Source organism: Callospermophilus lateralis, chromosome 10, assembly GCF_048772815.1.
Source record: "Callospermophilus lateralis isolate mCalLat2 chromosome 10, mCalLat2.hap1, whole genome shotgun sequence".
Taxonomy (NCBI): domain Eukaryota; kingdom Metazoa; phylum Chordata; class Mammalia; order Rodentia; family Sciuridae; genus Callospermophilus; species Callospermophilus lateralis.
In genome coordinates, this window is record NC_135314.1 from 121,986,568 (window position 1) to 122,005,838 (window position 19,271).

The 19,271-nt window shown below is 39.7% G+C and overlaps 2 protein-coding genes across 8 annotated transcripts in view; one reads left to right on the forward strand and one right to left on the reverse strand.

Moving 5' to 3' along the window:
- Positions 1 to 3,287, forward strand: part of Cep70 (centrosomal protein 70) — a 47,923-nt gene extending 44,636 nt beyond the window's left edge. For 6 of the 7 annotated variants that reach the window (XM_076867608.2, XM_076867612.2, XM_076867615.2 and 3 more), the window contains one exon: positions 2,587 to 3,287. In XM_076867608.2, the coding sequence (XP_076723723.1) occupies positions 2,587 to 2,648 (62 nt within the window). In that variant the 3' untranslated portion in view covers positions 2,649 to 3,287. The remainder of the gene's footprint in view (positions 1 to 2,586) is intronic. The other variant, XM_076867614.2, reaches the window with a different exon arrangement.
- Positions 3,288 to 10,795: 7,508 nt separating this feature from the next.
- Positions 10,796 to 19,271, reverse strand: part of Esyt3 (extended synaptotagmin 3) — a 41,908-nt gene continuing 33,432 nt past the window's right edge. The window contains exons 15-23 of the mRNA XM_076868557.2: positions 18,670 to 18,738; positions 18,159 to 18,245; positions 17,447 to 17,596; positions 15,935 to 16,416; positions 15,233 to 15,331; positions 14,662 to 14,793; positions 13,198 to 13,303; positions 11,115 to 11,164; positions 10,796 to 10,832 (exon numbers count right to left, since the gene is read on the reverse strand). Coding sequence (XP_076724672.1) covers positions 10,796 to 10,832; positions 11,115 to 11,164; positions 13,198 to 13,303; positions 14,662 to 14,793; positions 15,233 to 15,331; positions 15,935 to 16,416; positions 17,447 to 17,596; positions 18,159 to 18,245; positions 18,670 to 18,738 — 1,212 coding nt within the window. The remainder of the gene's footprint in view (positions 10,833 to 11,114; positions 11,165 to 13,197; positions 13,304 to 14,661; positions 14,794 to 15,232; positions 15,332 to 15,934; positions 16,417 to 17,446; positions 17,597 to 18,158; positions 18,246 to 18,669; positions 18,739 to 19,271) is intronic.

Below are 19,271 nucleotides of genomic sequence, written 5' to 3' on the forward strand. Positions count from 1 at the left end.
GAGGCTGGCTTTGAACTCATGGTCCTCCTGCCTCAGCCTCCCAAGTCACTGGGATTACAGGTGTGCACCACTGCATATGGCAGAACTTATGATCTTGAAAGGCCTTTCCTCCTCCACGTCTTTTTGTTTGTTTGTTTTAAAGGTGGCACAGCCTACTGTGTTTTAAGAGTACACAAAGTTTTCTTCTCAGATGATATGAAGTAATGTAAAGTAGTGAATGTCTATAGAAAGGAAGAGACATCTGTACTGTTAGTCAGATTGAGAGCTTCATTAGTAGCAGTATCTGTTAAAGGGGAAAAAATGTATTTGCTTAGGGATCATAGGCAAAAGAGACTCTTATTTTAACATGGATGTAAAGTTAATTTATCTTAAGAACAATTTTCAAAGTTTAAAGTGATTTATTCACTAGCAGATTTTTTGTTTAGCTCATTTGAAAGGATTTTAAAGAATGATTCCTCAATTTTCAGAAGCAGAAATGAGACTTGGTAGGAAGATTAGGAAATGATTAAATTCAGATTTGGTAAGAAAATGAATAAATAAAAGAAATATCTTACTGCAGTGTGTAGCCTAGAGAACATAAAGGAAGTTTTGTGACTGGTGTTATGTGGACTGTGGACTCAAGGGAAACAAAGAATGAGTGTCCTTTAGGCATTCTCTATATGCTTTGAAGCTCCTAGCAAGTGAAAATATTACTTGAAAGCTAAACTTCAGATGAGTCATGAGGGTGGGGTTATGGCTCAGTGGTAAAGCACTCGTCTAGCATGCTTAAGGCACAGTGGGTTCAATCCTCAGCACCACATAAAAATAAATAAAATAAAAATATTGTGTCCATTTACAACTAAAAAAAATTTTTAAAAGATGGGTTATGAAATTGTACAAGTGTGTTGTCTAGAATCCTGAGGAGACTGGTTTCCTGCAATGATTTTACTTGCTTCAGGAGGACCATTAAATTCAACAGTGATGTTCTTATTAATTAATAAGTACTACTTTGCAAATTAATAAACATTTTAGTGGGTGTGCTTGCAACACTTGAAATAAGACCCTTTATTACCTTTGTCTCAGATGTTATTACATTCAACGTAGTACATATATTTGCAAGAAAGTTCAAGGTTCTTGCGGAGGAATTTTGTATTTGGTTTGAAGTTGAAATTCTGGAGTTAAATATTTAACATTGGGGAAGTTTGGCAAAATGTGACTGGATTTTAAATTACTAAATGTCATTAAGTATCTAGTGGTGTATTGGATATCAGATAGGGAGACTACCCTTCAATAAATTTTAGTTTCTATGCTTATGTAAGTGGTATAATTGGCTGAGAAAATTTCCATATCAAACAAGGTCTTTGTCTATGAGGTTCATTTATAAGGCAGGTTTCTCATTTAATGAGAAAAGAGATATGATTTCAGAATGGATGGGGGTCGGGGAAGGTCTGGGAATAACTTGATTTTTGGCCCTTTATTTACCACAATGTAAGGTGTGAATCAAATTCTCTGCAGCAGGCTGGATTACACTGTCCCCCTTCCTGTATGCTTGATGCTTTGTGAGCCCAGACAGGGATTCTGACTGAAGTCAGAAGCTTATGGAACTCATGACAGTGGGTCAGCTTGGGTCAGGTGTTAAGACTAAAGCAAGAGCAACCAAAATCTAGCTAAACAATGGAGAGAAAGAGAGTTGGATTCCAAGAATTCATGGCAGAATAAGTCAGAAAAAAGTAGTGGGTATCTATAAACCTGCCCTTAGGGCTTACTTTAAGGAAGGCTGAAGTCTGGATAATGAGAAAAAGGCACTTTGCTTTCTCCATAGCTAGGAGCCTAAGAGAATGAATTCTAACTTCAGCTGGCTGGAATAAGATAGGTTAAGAAAGAGGAATCAAATTTAGAAAAATCTGTCAGAGAAGAAACTGAACTGGTTTATCTGGGAAGCCAGACCAGCTAAGGACTCTCACATCTGGCACCTGAGGTTCTCTCTCTGTGGACCTTCACACCTCTTATTAGGCACACCCGTTCAGCTCAAAAGGTAGGCCTATGAGTGATCCACTAATGAGAGCTCTTCCTAAGAGAATCGGAGGAGCATTGTCTCTCTCTCTCTCTCTCTGTGTTTAATATCTTTAATTATAAATGGACACAATATCTTTATTTTTTATGTGGTGCTGAGACTTGAATTCAGTACCTCACAACTACTAGGCTAGTGCTATCCCACTGAGCCACAACCTTAGCCCAAGGGCACTGTGTTTTGTGAGAAGAATTTCCTAGGACTTCAGATGAAGACCCTAGTAAAGAACTGCTGCTACCTGGGATTTCACTGTGTAATTAGGTCTAAAGAGGCACTACACATCATAAATGTGACCAGTTGGATGTGTTAGCAAGAGCCAGAGTCAGAGAGTACTTGTGAGTATGTGGTAGCTTTTATAAACAGGTGCACTGTTTAGCATCTGTCTCTGAATCAGTGATAATGTGTCACCATGATGTGCATGAAAGCACCAGTATTGTCTTTTTGCTTGAGGTTTGTTTCTGCATAGAATTCTCATTTCCCCTGAACTGATCACTAGAAAGTTACTCTGCTTTATTATTCTTGTTTTTCTGTTACAGAAATTGATGACTTGGATGCCATTGTACCTGCAGTAAAGAAATTAAAAGTACTTTCTTACTGAAAACAAATCAAATCATTTTTACTGTGTAAATTGCATTCTTAACATTCTAAGTATTTTGTATAATTGATCTTATTTTGTCATAAGGGTTAAAAATGTATTTGCTCTCAGAAATCATCTTAATATTGGGTCATTCTCCAGTACTAAGATTCTTTTATAGAAAATAGCTGCTAAGTTATTAAAGCAGTAACTTAATTTGAGATCCTTTAATCATTTCTTAAAAACACTTGATGCTTAAATTTTAAGGTTATTTTAAGGTAGAGTTTGTAAATAAAAGAGACACCCAGGGAGAGAAATTGCAAATAATAGAAAAGTTTCAATTAAGTTGAAGGTTTAATGACCTTTGGTTCAGGGCAAAAGGAATACCATTTGCTTTCTAAGGCCAGCCAGTAGGAAGCTACTGCTCTCCTGGAAATGATAAATTTGCATTTTACTAAGATATCCCTCATGGTAGTTGCCCTTTCAAAGCAGGAGGAAGAAAAGGAAGAAAAAAATGTTATATCTTAGTGTTAGAATAGGAAGTAAATCATGGGGGTAAAATAAAATAGGTGAGTCAATAGAAGTCCCTCACATTTTTTTTTTAAAAAAGTATTTTTTTAAATTTTAATGTAATGTACTTTTTATAAGGACATGAGATCTCAAATAAAATTTTTGTAAAGAATTTCCAAACATAAGTGTCCTCAGTGACTTATTTGTATTACTCACAAATAATGAGTCATTCTTTTCATAGGCTCAGCCTGCCTTGGGCAACTCCTTTACCTTTGCTGCATTTTACATAAGAGTATTGTTTTTGTGCTTTCTGCTTATTCTCTATTCCCAACTCTCAGCCTGCTTTGCTTCAGGGGCCAGTGTTCTGCATCACATCCATGAGTGTGGGCCACTTCCACCTACCCTCCATCTCCTCTCCACAAGCAGCAGGCCTAGGAGGATTTCTGTTATTTTTGTTGCTTGGTAAATTATTATAAAACATTTTCAGGAAGCAGCAGAGTGGAATGGAGAGAAAATGTCCATAGACAGCATCCAAATCCCTGGTGTTGTGACATTAGGCTTAGGGATCAGGCATAGACAATAATTTAGATTCTTCTAAAATTAAAACTCTCTATCCAGAATTCGTAGAACATGTCTTGAGGTTGAGTAGAAAAGTATTTGGATATTCAATGATGTAAATACTCCGAATTGGTTATTCAAAGAAATTGCCATGAGACATTTTTTTGTTTGTTTGTTTCTCACTAAGTTGCCTAGGCTGTCTTCTAATTTGCCATTCTCCTACTCCAACCTCCTGAGAAGCTGGGATTACTGGTGTGTGCCACCATGCCAGGATAATAAATCATTTTAATCTGGCACCTGATTTAAGAGCCTGTGAATAACTCTTAGTTTAAAACATAAGTTTTCAAAATTTTCTCTAGAAGCCTAGGGTTTTTATTTGGAAGTGCCTCAAGGACCACTGGGAAGGGATAGTGACACTAATAGGAATAGTTTTAGGCCCTCTCTTATTGTATCTACTTTATCCATTTTTTAATTATTTAAAGTATAAATAGCAAAGTTAATTATTTAGCAATATTTAAATATAAACATTTAAAATACCAAAATTGATTTTAAGTTTTATTGATGTGTAATTGACATATAAACTGTATGTGTGTTTTTTTTAAAAAAATTTTAGTTGTAGATATTCACAGTACCTTTATTTAGTTTAGTTTTTTTTTATGTGGTCCTGGGGATTGAACCCAGAGCCTCAGTGGTAGAAACTTTAAAGTGTAAATTTAGCAAGTTTTGATGTGCATATATACTTGTGAAATCATCACCACAATCAAAATGATAGATATACCTAGCACTCCAAAATTTTCTTACTATCCTTGCTAATCCTTCCCAATTCCTCCAATCTCCAGGAAGTAGTTAGTTGGTCAGCTTTCCATCACTATAAATGAGTTTGCATTTTATAGATTTTTATATAAATAGAATCTTACATACTCTTAGTCTGGCATCTTTCAGCATAATTATTGAGATTTTTATGTTTTTTTTTTTGCTTGTATTAGTAGTTCATTCCTTATCACTATGTAGTATTCTGTCATCCATTTGTTCATCCATTCACTTAATGATGGAAATTTGGGTTATTTCCAATTTTTGACTAAAATAAAACTGCTCTGAACATTCATGTTCATATGGACATATTCCTGACATTCAATGCTGTTTCATATATTTTGTTTGGGTTTGGTTATTGTAGGTAGAAGGGTAAATTTGGTTTATATTACTCCATCCTGGCTAGAAGCAGAAGTTAGAAGTATAACTTGAAGTCTGAAAATATGTAGAATTTCTAGGGTGGTTCTTAAAATTTTTTATTTTTATTTTGGTGCTAGGGATCAAATCTAGCACCTTGCACATGATAAGCATGGTTTTTACCATTGAATCTACCCAGTCCCTTCCCCACCCCCCCATGATTTTACTGCATTATAGTCAGAATATCTTTTTAGTATTAAGTCTTTAGGATTTGAGGTTTTTGACTTTAGACAAATTTTCATAATGCTCCATATATTCTTTTAAAAAAAATATAATCTCTGTTATATACATGTTGTGCTATTGTGATATTTACTACATTTCTAACAGTTTGCTTTTTGTCTGCTTGGTTTGTTGGCTTCTAGGAGTTACTAAAATGTCTATAAACTTGTTAAATTATTTTATCATCCTAATATACCTCCTATTGCTACTCATGTTTATTGCCTTGAATTATATTTTTTCTTACTAGGTATTTCTTCTCCTTTATCTTCCTTTTCATTTGTTTTACTGACCTTTTTAATTATAAAATATCATAAATGTCAAGGATAATGAATGATATAAAGTGAATACCCATATGACAACCAAAAAGTAAAACATCTCTAGCACTCCAGATAGCCCTCTCAACCCACCTTAAATGTCCCTTCCTATGGAGATCACCATTATCCTGACTTTAATGTTAATCACTTCTTTGGTCTTATAAAACTAGTTTTACATTTCTATGTGATGCCTAAATCAATATAATTTAGTTTTTATAAAAATCACAATTGTCCTCTTAATATTTCTTCAGTATTATGATTGTACAGTGCATCTGTGTTGTGTGCTAGGTTCAGTTGTGTTTTGATTGCTATAGAATTATTCTACCTATGAGTATTCTCTGACTCATTTTTCTGTTATACTGGTGGTTGACTTTTGGTGGTTTCCACTTCTTAGCTATTCTGAGCAGTGCTGCTATGAGTCTACATCCTTGTACCCTTTTATGCAAGCTTTCTAGAGTATACATCCAACTAAAATTGCTGGGATCTTGGGGGAAATTGCTTGTATGTGTAGCCACATGTGCTAAGTACCGTATAACCTGAGGCAATACCATTTCTGTGGATATCAATATGAATGGAGTCTTTAGAGTTATAGAGGATGACTTTGATAGAGAATGTGTAACTTTAGAAGAAAATGCCAAACTGTTTTCCAAAGTGATTGCTCATGAGGAGTATAAATTGGTACGATGTATGAAAATCCCTATTTTCAACATCCTTTTTGCCAGTATAGTTGGAGAACTATTGTATTTTTGTTTATTTCCCTGATTAGAAGTTGAGTATCTTTTATTTACTTATTGGACATTTCTATTTCTTTTCGAAGCATTTGTGCCTTTAGCCCATTTAACTATTAGATTATGTTTTTCTGAGTAAATTGTAAAGAGCTATTACTCTGGACATGAGCCATCAGGCAGTTATATGTGTATAAATGTCTTCTTCCATTCTGAGGCCTGTCTTTTCATTTCTAGTTTCTTTCAATGCACAGAATAACAATTTGGGGGGTAGGCAATAATGGGAATTGAACTCAGGAGTACTCAGCCACTGAGCAACATTAGAACTTAATTTTAATGTAGAGAAAGATATGATCTTTATAGGTAGTGTTCTTTGTGGCTTATGAAAATTTGCCCTGGTCTTAAATTGTGAAGTTATTCTTCCATATTACAGCATAAGTTTTCCTTTCACATTTAAACCTAAAGTTGATTAATATTTGAATGTGGCAGGAGTAAAAGACTAGTTCATATTTTCCCAAATGCATATCCAGTTGTGCTAGCACCATTTAGTGACAAGTCTGACCTTTCCCATTGTTCATAGTGGTGCCTCTGACGTACACTACTACTACAACTACTGTTGTTGGGCTTTTCTGTTGTTTTGGTCCATTTGTCTCTTCCTATACTACTACCACCTTGTTTTAGTTATTATATGGCTTTAAAGTAAACTTTGTCATACTGCTGAAGACTTCCCAGCCCTTGGATTTCTATGTACATTGAATCTACAAAGCTATCCACATATAACCTTTTGGATTTTTAATGAGCTTTCATTAAAAACAAATTAGCATGGGAGAATAGGCATCTACACTGTTGGGTCTTCAAATATGGCATAGCTTTCCATTTGTTTAGTCTCTGAATTTATTTTAAAAGTTGCAAAATTTTCATATAGAGGTGGTTATATGAATAGTACTTGGAGTCTTATGCATTTATAAATTACCATTTTCATTTTCTCATTGGTGAGGGAATGAGAACTAAAATTGATTTTAAAAAAATTTTGTATCCATCAACCTTGCTAAAAAAAAAAAAAAGAATTCTAATTCTAGCAATTTATTTTGCATCTAATGTTCATATCATCACCTGTATTTATATGTAAGTTTTCTAGAGTATTTAGAATTTAAATTGCTGGATCAGAGGGGGAAAGGCCTGTGTAGCCACATGGGCTGTGCACTGAGCAACTTGAAGCAATACCATTTATTTGGATAACAATGTGAACAAGCCTTGTTGGTGATGTGATTTGGCAATATTTAAATACAAATATTTAACAGTTTTGACTTTTTTTAACATGGGCTACAATAGTGTTGACTAGAAGTGATAGGAAGCAGCTTTTTCTTAATGTAATATTTGTTAAGATTTCTGTTTATTTGAATAGTAAGTATTCTTGGGTGTATCTTTTTACTTATACATTTGTATGTTTGAGCTTTTGGAAACAGCATATATAGCTATGCCTTTTACTTTCATGCTCTTTGGTATTCTAGATTTTATAAAAAATTTTTTTTAGTTTTAGGACACAATATTTTATTTATGTGGTGCTGAGAATCAAACCCAGTGCCTCTGACATGCTAGGTAAGCGCTGAGCCACAACCCCAGCCCCCGATATTCTAGATTTTAACAGTGTATTGTGATTACAGACATTTATAGAGACTATTAAAAAGATGGCCAAAGGGCTTCTATCACATTTTCAGTGCTTTCCTCCCCACTATTGGAGGGGGTTAATTTTGCTTTTTCACTATTGATTTGGAAGTTTTATATTTCAACTTGGTGGGTTTTCTATTACTTTATGTTCTTGGTTAAAAATTTTAACATATTGTCAGTTGAGAGAAACCACATTGCACAGGTAACTAAACATGAAAAATTTACTAAAAGGTGGCTAACTATTTAAAAGGAGGTAAGAGAATACTCTTGGACACACTGTAGCATCTTTGGAAAGTAGACCACTCCATAGGGCCAAGGGAGAGGGTACAAAAAAAAAGGATAAGCACCTCCTCACCAGGCTAGTTTAAACCACAGGAGAGAGGTGGAGCTGTCACAGGAGCATGTAGCCCTCTTGGCCAAGAAACTTGCAAGTGGTGGTGGAACATGAGGGCAGGAACCAGGGCTGAACTGTGAGGGGTAATGAGGTGAACGAGAACATGCTCCTAGGTCGGCAGAACCCTGGAGACCTACCTCGGCAGAGGAGCTGCTCCAGCCTCAGTGTCCTTCCATTGCTTTTGGAAAAGGCCAGCAGAAAGACCCTGGACAGAGAATTTGATTTGAAGCTGAAGGCAATAAGTCAGTATCTAACCCACAATTGGTTTTATATTTTTAGAGCCAATTATAAATCCCTTTAGCTCCCTAAATAAGGATTTGGACACTAAATTACCAGCCAGGTGTTAGAAAACAGTGGAACTAAAAAAAAAAGTCTTTAGTTGCTTACTGCAACGGTTTGTAGGTTTGTATAAAAGTCCCAAAGGTCCACGTGTAAAAGGTGTGGTCCCAAGCCTGTGGCACTATTTGGGAGATGCTGGAATTTCCCACTGGGCTCCACCTCTTAGTCTTCCAGTTTGGGAATGTGTCCTTGAAGGGGGTACTGAGACCCCAGCCTCTTATTATCATGTCCAAACAATGAAGTGAGTGGCTTGGCCACATGCCCCACCGGGCAGTAACCTCCAGCTCTGTGCCTAGATGAACTTTTTAAGAGCCGATTATCTCAGGTGGTTAAAGTAATGGAGAGCCAATTAACACTTTTTTTTTTTTTTAAAAGTAATCAAGACTTAGGTTTATCCAACTACAGGTATTTTTGCTCCCCTATAGCCACTTCTGCCCTAGTGACATTTTCCTTCTTGTGTCCAGTTACTAGTTTTATCCATGTTTTGTTGCATAATTTTTGCTTGTGAACTTCCTTTTAGTGACAAATCTGCTGTATCAGTCTCCCTGGAAGTGAAGGGCAACCTTAACAGGACTCCAGGTTCTAAACCAATTTTTTAGTCTTGGGGATTTCTACACCAAGTTGGTGGTATGTAATTTCAGACCTTATGTTCCTGTGCTAATTGGCATCTGAATTCTGATAAGACATAACTTTTCAGGCTCTTTACCCTCTCACATAGGGCCCATAGACTTGCCTCCTGTCTGACATAAGCTAACAATTCTGGTTTCCTTTAACTCATCCTTGATTCTGTACTGCTTTGCTTTTCTGATCATCATGCGGAATTTTACCTGTTAGGAAGAAGGGTAAGCTTTCATTTGTCTGCCACCTTGATCAGTAGTTGCTTTAGTGATTCTAATATTTAACATGTAATGATACATTCCCTTATACTACTCGGTGCTTTACCATTTTCAAGATACTTGTTTATTTAGGGAACAATTACAATGTCATGAAGTAGCAGAATCGACATCGTTTCTCATATGAAAATCTGTCATTCAAAAATAGAAATCTCAGCGGAAACCAATTTTTATTGTATACCTACTTAACAGCCTTAAGAAGAGGGTGAAAAACCAAGTAGCTTAAAGTTCAGTTTCAATGAAATTGAAACAGTTTCATTGACAGTTGCTTAACAAGATACTTAGTAAACATTTTTAGTTTACTGTTACAATGAAAAATGCTAGATAGTTGGTGGGAAAAGGCCCTTTCAGCATGAGCTGGCTTAGTGGAGGAGAGAAGTTTGAGGGGCATAGTGTTTGGATGACTCAGTTAACAGACCATCTGCTCAGGATAATGTAGCTGAAATCAGATTAGGTTTAAAAGGCAAATTAAGGGGAAGCTTTGATTTTTATAAAAAGTAGTTTATCATATTACTTATAAATTATGTGATCTCCTGTTTAGAACATTACCTGAGTTAACAGAAGAGGATGTGACCTTGACCACTGTTCTAAGAATATCAGGGCAAGTCTATGTGGTCTTACAGAGTTTGAAATGCATAAGAGGCACTTGTTTAAGTAGACAATTTACATATTTTGCTTTTAATGTGTTATTTACGTAAACTACCCATCTCTTGGAACGGTGGAACAGAATTCCCAAACTTGTCTGAGATACAAAAAGCTCCTTTTCCTTTGGCAGTGCCATTCCTCAGCAGCCTTTAGCACTCTAAGAAAGTTCAGACTCAGACCTAGGTTCCCTGCCACCAGAGTACTTAGGTATATCACTGTAACACAGAGTCAAAGGTCCAGGCACACAAGCACCACAGATTACAAACAGGTCATTGGCAGTGCTAGCTCTTGGCAGTTTGGGGTCACTTTTTATATCCAGAAAAGTGTCCTCCCTTGGTCAATAACTGCCCAGGAATACTGGTAGCTCCTCTAGGACTTCTTCCAGCCTGTATGTTAGGGACAGGACACTTTCTAGCAAGACCTAAATCAGATGTGCATAATTACCCACCAAAAGTGAAAAAAATTCACTACTGAGGTTTTGATGCTAATTAGATACAAATATCCTCATTTCTTTCTGGATTTGAACAAATCCAATTGCAGTAGTTCTTTCCATAATTCCTGTTTCTTCCTAATACTGTCTGGCCATGCAGATAAATTAACACAGTATTTACTTTCATCAAATGGCAAACTGTACATATATACACACATTCTGACACATCAGCGATGTTGCTTCTCATCCTCAGCTTCTGGGCTGTCCATCTGGAGTCAGCTCATACCTGCAAGGCAGTTGGGTTTGGACTTGTGTTAGGTCAATACCTGCTCATTACTAATGGCACTGGCCTCTACAGAGCCAGCAGCAACTCTCTCCAAGTTGGCCAGCCAAGAATAAGGGTAGTTAACAGGGGTCTGATAGGTTAATGAGACATGGAGTTAGTGAAGCCTGAAGTAAAGGTGTTAGTAGTTTGAAAAGGGAAGAACTTTGGGGAGAGAGTGGGCAGCTGTCTGAGACAGTGTCTTGAAGAACAGATGAACAGTGATAAATGAAAGAGCATACTCACCATTGTGAGAAGCCCTTAATCAGATCTTCTTTTGATAAGTCTATCAGCACCTAAACAACCACAAATAATTATTTCCCTTCAAAAACACTGCATGAGTCCATCATAAAATTTCCTTGGGCTCTTAGGCGTTCAAAATGGACCTTCTTCTACTATCCCCCCTACCCCATCTACTGTAATTCATTTCTCTCCTTATTTTTTTCCCATTCCCCTCACAAACTCTTATATGTAATTTTGTATAACAATGAGGGTCTCCTTCCATTTCCATGCAATTTCCCTTTTCTCTCCCTTTCCCTCCCACTTCATGACTCTGCTTAATGTTAATCTTTTCCTCCTGCTCTTCCTCCCTGCTCTGTTCTTGGTTGCTCTCATATCAAAGAAGACATTTGGCATTTGTTTTTTAGGGATTGGCTAGCTTCACTTAGCATAATCTGCTATAATGCCATCCATTTCCCTGCAAATTCCATGATTTTGTCATTTCTTAGTGCTGCGTAGTACTCCATTGTGTATAAATGCCACATTTTTTTTATCCATTCATCTATTGAGGGGCATCAGGGTTGGTTCCACAGTCTAGCTATTGTGAATTGTGCTGCTATGAACATCGATGTGGCAGTATCCCTGTAGTACGCTCTTTTGAGGTCTTCAGGGAATAGTCCGAGAAGGGCAATAGCTGGGTCAAATGGTGGTTCCATTCCCAGCTTTCCCAGGAATCTCCATACTGCTTTCCATATTGGCCTCACCATTTTGCAGTCCCACCAGCAATGTACAAGAGTACCCTTTTCCCCACATCTTCGCCAGCACTTGTTATTGTTCGACTTCATAATGGCTGCCAATCTTACTGGAGTGAGATGGTATCTTAGGGTGGTTTTGATTTGCATTTCTCTGACTGCTAGAGATGGTGAGCATTTTTTCATGTACTTGTTGATTGATTGTATGCCCTCCTCAGAGAAGTGTCTGTTCAGGTCTTTGGCCCATTTGTTGATTGGGTTATTTGTTGTATTATTGTCTAATTCTTTGAGTTCTTTGTATACTCTGGATATTGGGGCTCTATCTGAAGTGTGAGGAGTAAAAATTTGTTCCCATGATGTAGGCTCCCTATTTACCTCTCTTATTGTTTCTCTTGCTGAGAAAAAACTTTTTAGTTTAAGTAAGTCCCATTTGTTGATTCTTGTTATTAACTCTTGTGCTATGGGTGTCCTATTAAGGAATTTGGAGCCCAACCCCACAATATGTAGATCGGAGCCAACATTTTCATCTATCAGACGCATAGTCTCTGATTTGATATCAAGCTCCTTGATCCATTTTGAGTTAACTTTTGTGCATGGCGAGAAGAGGGGATTCAGTTTCTTTTTGTTGCATATGGATTTCCAGTTTTCCCAGCACCATTTGTTGAAGATGCTATCCTTCCTCCATTGCATGCTTTTAGCCCCTTTATTGAATATAAGATAGTTGTAATCTTGTGGATTGGTTAGGAAAGGTAGCAGAATACAACAGTTACTATTATGTAAAAATGTGGATGTGTAACCGATGTGATTCTGCAATCTTTGTAATGTTTTGAATAACCAATTAAAAAAAAAAGACAAAATGGACCTTCTTGAGAGGGACAATACAGACAGTGAACTTACTGTCCTGGGGAAAGACAAGTGCCTGTACTTTAGGAATTTCAGGTCATGTTTTCAAGTTTATATATGAATGTTATAAAAAGAAAACCTGCCTCATCTGTAAAAATGAAGATAATACCATCTACTTTATAGAATTGGCCTTTAAAGAGGCGAGTGTAGGGTACTTATTTGAATGCAACACTATGAAATACTGTACACATACCATTTTGGGGGCCTTTCCTTGGCATAGTCCTAGGGAGTATATTTCTTCCACTTTAGGTAAATATATTGTGCAAAGCTTGGATCTTATCACAGTACTTATTACCGTAGTAGATGTTCAAATTTTTGAGTAGTACTGAGTTTGATAGATTCTTGTTAAAATAGGGTTTATCATATGAATTTATATTTCTATATTATTTCATTTCAGTGGACTCGAGTTAGAGTACTGGGAGGAACATAGTACCAAGAACCCTTCTTGTACTTACTTTTCCTAACTCTTTCCTTCTGTGTGAGCCAAGTGGCCTACTATTTTTTACTGCAACATCGAGTGACCTCTTCTTTACTTCTTCCATGGGAACAAAAAATTCAAATCTTTAGGAAGAAAAAAAAACACATCAGTCATTTTTGTTGAAAATCTGAAGTGTTTTATCCACTTCCCTAGTAAAGCAGGAGCGGTAGACTATGAGGAGCACATTGGTTCCTAGGTACTCAGTGCACGGGTAATCAGAATCCTGGAAGTGTTCTGAGGCTGTGTGCCTTTCAGACTACTGTGGTTTGGAGTTTATGACCCATTTGTCTAATTCTTGGCTTTACTCTGAGTTGCCTTTCCCAACTCTGAACCTGCTCAACCTCTTTCCAAGTTGTTTGCTCAGACCATCTAAGGGATAGGTTGCTGAAGAGTTAGGCTTTTTCAAGCTACATGTAAAATAGTGACTGTTGAGTAGGGCAGAGGAGTCTATGTATGAACTTTGTAATCCTAAGAGAGCCCTTACTTCTCGATTATTTTTAGGGCGGAGTGCTAAGTCTGCCTTTTAGATAATCCAGGCATAATTTTGAGAAATTTACTAATGATTGTTTTAAAAGTCAAGTCTTTTCTGTATTCCTATGTAGCAATTGTGACATCCTTCTATAATTGTATCAAAATCTCTTACTTGTGTGGCTCTACTGATGAACTCAAAGTATGGATCTTTAACATGGCCCAAAGAGAACTCAGTCCTCTTAATTATGATTCCCTCTATTCCTGATCAATAACTACTCATTTAAAAGGTTACAGCATCTTCCTAAACTGGCTAGAAATGGCTTTTCTCAGGATTCTGAAGCAAACAAGACATTTTGGTTTTAGTACCTTGAGGATTATCAAGAATAAAAATACTTGAAATCAGACTTGCTACCAGTAACCCATCAAAAGTAAGAAACATGATTAGAATCTGTCTAATCTCTTCAGTCCCCAGGAACATGAATGGACAAGCCTTTGCAGAGAAAGGGAGGAGTCCTTCATCTAACACCTCTGCTGTTTGCAGGAGGGAAAAGAAGCCAAAGAGCGCGGTAGGAAACATTAGGTCTAGCTAGCATGCAGTTAAAAATGCCCCTCCCCCCCAATACTTATTAAGGAGACCTCATTTAAAGAGAGGGGGGCTGGGGTTGTAGCCCAGTGGTTGAGCAATTGCCTCGCATGCTTGAGGCACTGGGTTCCACCCTCAGACACAATACCTTTATTTTTTTAATGTACTATCTACAACAACAAAATTATTGTGGAACATTCAATAATCAGGAGTGCTTCAGACTCTTAGGGCAGCCTTTGTGATAAATGGCCCACGTTGTCCTTTCCCTGCTAGTAAGCATACGAAAGCTTCATGGAGGCAGACCATGTTGTATTGCCCAGCCCTGGCAGGGACACACACGATACGAAAGTGGATGAGGCACTCTAGGATGGCTGAGGGCCCACTCACGTCTCATCAAACAGAGGTTCCAGGGTCTTCCTCTTCACCGAGGTCTTCTTCCGACTTGCCCACCTCCTTTCTGGCAGCAAGTAGATGCGGACATAGGGATCTGCCCCACTGCTGGTGCACGGCGTCAGGTTTCTGATTTGTAGAGAAGAGAGGCCCCTGAAAAGACTCATTTGGGAGAAAGCGTACTGGCCGCTCAGCTTGGATGGCTGGGGTAGAGAACCCTCTATAGTCTAGATGACTAGGGGCATTTAGGGGACAAGATACCAGGTGTATTTTGAAAATATGAATTTTTGTATTTGGGGTACAGCAAGTACTTTGTATCCAAGAGAATTATACTGGCTATCAGTCACCCCCAGACAGTTTTGTAGTAGTTATGTCCGAGCAAACCTCTGAGACCATCAGCCCCAAAGAATGACTATCCAAGTGCTCCTTTGAGGATTCTCTTCATTCACGGCACACAAGCCTTCAATTCTCATCTCTTCCCAATATGTTACTTCTCCACCTGGGAACCTCACACCCTGGTCCCCACTTTAGTTTGTGGCCACCTGATGCCTCTAAAGAATCCTCCTACCTGCATCTGTTGATGAGCACCCTGAGGCAGCGCCGCAGACACACGTAGCGAACCGTGAGCTGAATCTCACCAAGCCGCCGCTGCCCGCAGTCCCCACCTCTGTGAAGAAAGGGTTTGTCACCTCTCATATTAAAGTGTTGGCCCTCTCCCCTAAGACAGAGATACATGTCCTACTTGGGGAACAGAGCCATGTAGGTTAATAATCTCAGGAATGTGCCATCTAGCGTCAACACTTATCCTACTTTGCAGTAGGAAGAGTATGAACCCTGGAGTGTCTCTGCCTTTGTCATGATTCCTGGGGGACTTTGGTAAATCTTACTTTTATGGGGGTAAGTTCTATCTTGTGGGGCTATTGTGAAGATTGAATTAAATCTCATAAAATAAGGCCATGATAAAGAGTAAGTGACTACCAGTTATGTAATCCTATACTTCATGCTTTTTGTATCATCCCAGTGTGACTCTTTAGAGTTCAGGAAATGTTTCTGCTGGAAGGGTCCTTAACAACTGAAGGCCAGCATCTGTTGTCCAGTTAGAGTAACTAGAGCCATATCTGGCTCATGCCCTGTGTCATGCTGCCTCTAGTATAGATGTTTTGTGGAAAATCAGAACTTGCACAGGTGTGTAAGTTCATATCTACTCTTCCATCCAGGGAGGTATTTTTCATGCAGGTGATTTTAGAAGAGATTAAGCAGAGGTGCATACTCAATGTAGAGGCTGTTATCTGTCAGGTCAAAGCAGGAAGAGGCCAGGGAGTTGAGCGAGGACATGCTGGGAGCTAGTCCCGTGGGTGGCCATGCGAATGGGGAGGTGGGGCATTTCATGGGCCTGGGTGACTTGATGGGCCCCGGAGAGTGGGGGCCTGGGACAGTCAAGAAGACGGTGGTTGAGCTCTTCTTCTTCCCCGGGGGCTCACAGAGCCCTTTGGCACTGTCCTTGCCTTTGGGCTCTGGGCCTGTCTCTTGGGGCTCGGGGACAGCACTGGTGGTGGTTGTGGCGTTCTTGAGTGCCTCCTTGGTGTTTGAAGAAGAGTCTGGGGGACGTGGCAGATCTGTAGGCTCTTCTCCTTGGGGTGGGGCATTGGGACTGTGGTTGGTGGCCACCTTCTTAATGAACAGAGGGCCTTTCTTTAGGGCTTCGGGTCCTGTGTAGGGGCTCCCCAGCTCCCGTTCCTCCACACGCAAGAACTAGAAGCAGATGATAAGATGGTTATGACTGGGCCTACCAATCAACTTCAGCTATTGTGTTTCTCCTTCCCCTCATCATCAAGACCTTAGGGAATTCCATTTCCAGAAATAAACATGGTAATCCAAATATGCTGAAAAGCCATTATGCCAGAATAAAATGAAACATCCTTTTAAATGCATAGCCAAATTTATGAGTAATTCTTTAAGTGAAAAAGACAGTGAAAAGTGAAATACAAAAGTTAAGCTTTCCTTGGGTCAATGTGAGATCCTGAAGGTGGTTTCTGTGAAAAGGGTAGAATAATAATAATAAATACTCTAGGTTTTTTTTTTTTTTTGGTAGGGTGGTGGTGGTAGAGGAGTTGTAACTTATTGGCCTATCCTCAGATTTATTTTGAGTTCATTTATTTTACCCATGGGTTTTGATACCCAAAGTAAAGAAAATAACAAACGAATCCAGACTTGTAATGCTTCTGAGGTACCCAGTGGCAACAAAACTTCCTTGGGAGGAACAGCCAGCCTTAATGCAGGCCATTGTCAATTAGAGAAATGAGTCATCATGGAAATGTATCAGCAGATCAGTGTCCCAGACCTTCCAGATGATAGAATGAACAATGTTTGCCAATGACCAAAGATGGAATATAGACACAAAGAGATAAAATACAATTTAAAAAAAAAAAGGTGGATTTGGAAGAGAAAATTAGAAAACTCACCACTAAAATAAACAGGTCGAACAGTAAACTAGGCATAGCCAAAGAAAATTTGTGATCAAGAAGGTAGAATGTAGCACTATGGAGATGGAAAAGAGAAGATGAGAACAAGGGTTACGGAGGATAGCTGTAAAGGTTCAATGCAGAAGTTCTAGGAGGGACTGAAAAATAGGGAAGAGGCAGTATTTGAAGGAATATCAGCTGACAATATTCCAAGAGATGAAAACCAAATCCATTTCCTGGCATCTTCAGCACAGAGTAGTTTCTTCATGCTGGGACAGTTCACCTTGCTCCACCCCCATCCCCCAGGCCGAGGGGCTTACCCGAAGCACTAGCCTCATGGAGATGAGACTGTCCAGGCCAGAGTGGTCCAGCTGAAAGCGCTGCTCCAGGGTGAGGTCAGCGTAGGGGAGGATCTGGCATAGCGGGAACTCCAGCACTCCCAGAGCGCACTCTTGGTCATCATCTAGCACCTGGGCCAGTTAGAGGGGGAACTAAATCCACCTATACCACGACCAAGTCTGGGCTATGTAGCTACTGGCATCTGGTCCCTGCCTGCAAGTGCTCCGAGCCAGTCAGGTGGCCAGGGCCATCGGGCTTTAGAGACCATGGGCTGAGCTGCTCCACAATGGAATGTCCAAGCAGGGCCCCAAATCCCTCAGCTCCTCAATTTCTTGTCCATGAAATCTTGGGCAAATCATTGATTTAGCCTCTGTCTCCTCATGGGTGAAATAAACGAAATACTCTTCCCCAGATCTTTTGTGAAGATTAAATGAAAAAAAAAATTGAAGTCTGCCATTATCAATGACCTGAGTATACTCTAAGGCTACTTTGTAACAAATATAAAGACCCTTGTGCAGGGACAGCCTCCTCCACAATGACCTTAGGCACTCGCCTGGAGGAGGAGACTGAGGCCTTGGGGGGGCCTCAGTCTCCTCTCACTCACAGGCCCTGACTCACTGCCAGAACCGCTGGATGCGCATGTCAGGCTCGCAACCTCTTAACTGTGTTCCAGGAGCCCAGCTTCAAGCACACCTTCAGGCGGAGGTGCTCAGCTGCCACACTGTGCACAAAGAAGGAGAACACCTGGCTCCACACCGGGTCTTTGCTGTGGGGACAGATCTGGGAACAGAAGGAGGAGAGAGCACAGATACTGGCACCTGCTGCTTTCAGTCTGGCCCCAGAGATCAGATATCACATGCTGTAGTGGGGGACTGCACAAGGACCACACAGCCAGGTTCAAAATGCTGACAGTGCTCTGCAGGGAAGTATGGGGACTAAAAACTCATATATCATGAAGGCTCACTGAGCCCAGAGCTGACAGAATTCCTGGTGCTAGGGTAAAGGACACAGGCTGTAGGGCCAGGCCAAGCTTGAACCCCAATTCTGCTGCTTTGTACAATTGCTCTTGGGAAAGTCCTCAGCTTCAGCTATAAAACTATTTTGTGATGTTATCATGAGGACTAAAGAGCCTACTAAGCCCTCAGTGTAGGGGAATTTCTTCCTTTCTGCCCCACTTCCTTGGCCCAGGCCTAAGCTGTCTTACCTTACTTGTATGCGTCTTCTTGCCTACAGTCAGCTTTACATAGGAAGAAGGGTCTCTGCTGACCTTGTTCTGTGAGGAGGCAAACCCACAGCATTCAGGGTAGTGCTGTCAGGGTCATCTTGAGTCACTATCCCTGTCAGTGGCTCCTGGGGTAACCAACTGCTTCCCTTTGAGAGAAGACTGCCCTGTGCTCCCAGGCCCTCTGGGCAGCAGTTACTATGCGAGCACCAGGACAGGACTGGCCTCAGGAGAGGCTTGATTACGGACTAGAGACCCGAGCTGGCTTGGTAAGCACAGGCCCTTATTCCCCGGGGCTATGGAAACAGATGGTGAAGTCATATTCCAGTCCTCACAGACCCAGGCAATAACCTTCTGGATCCCATTTATAAAAGGGCAATAAAAGCTACTGACATCAGTCATCAGGGGACTCCGATGACAAATAGGGGCAAGTTGCTTAGTCCAGAGCTTGGTACATGGTGGATCCATGGAATGGTCCCCTTGTTGTCCCCAGACTGTATGCACAGACTGGTGCAGAAAATAAGCCGTGGTTACTTTCCGGGATGGGGGGAGGCTGTAATTTGCCCTCGCTTTGCACATCCACA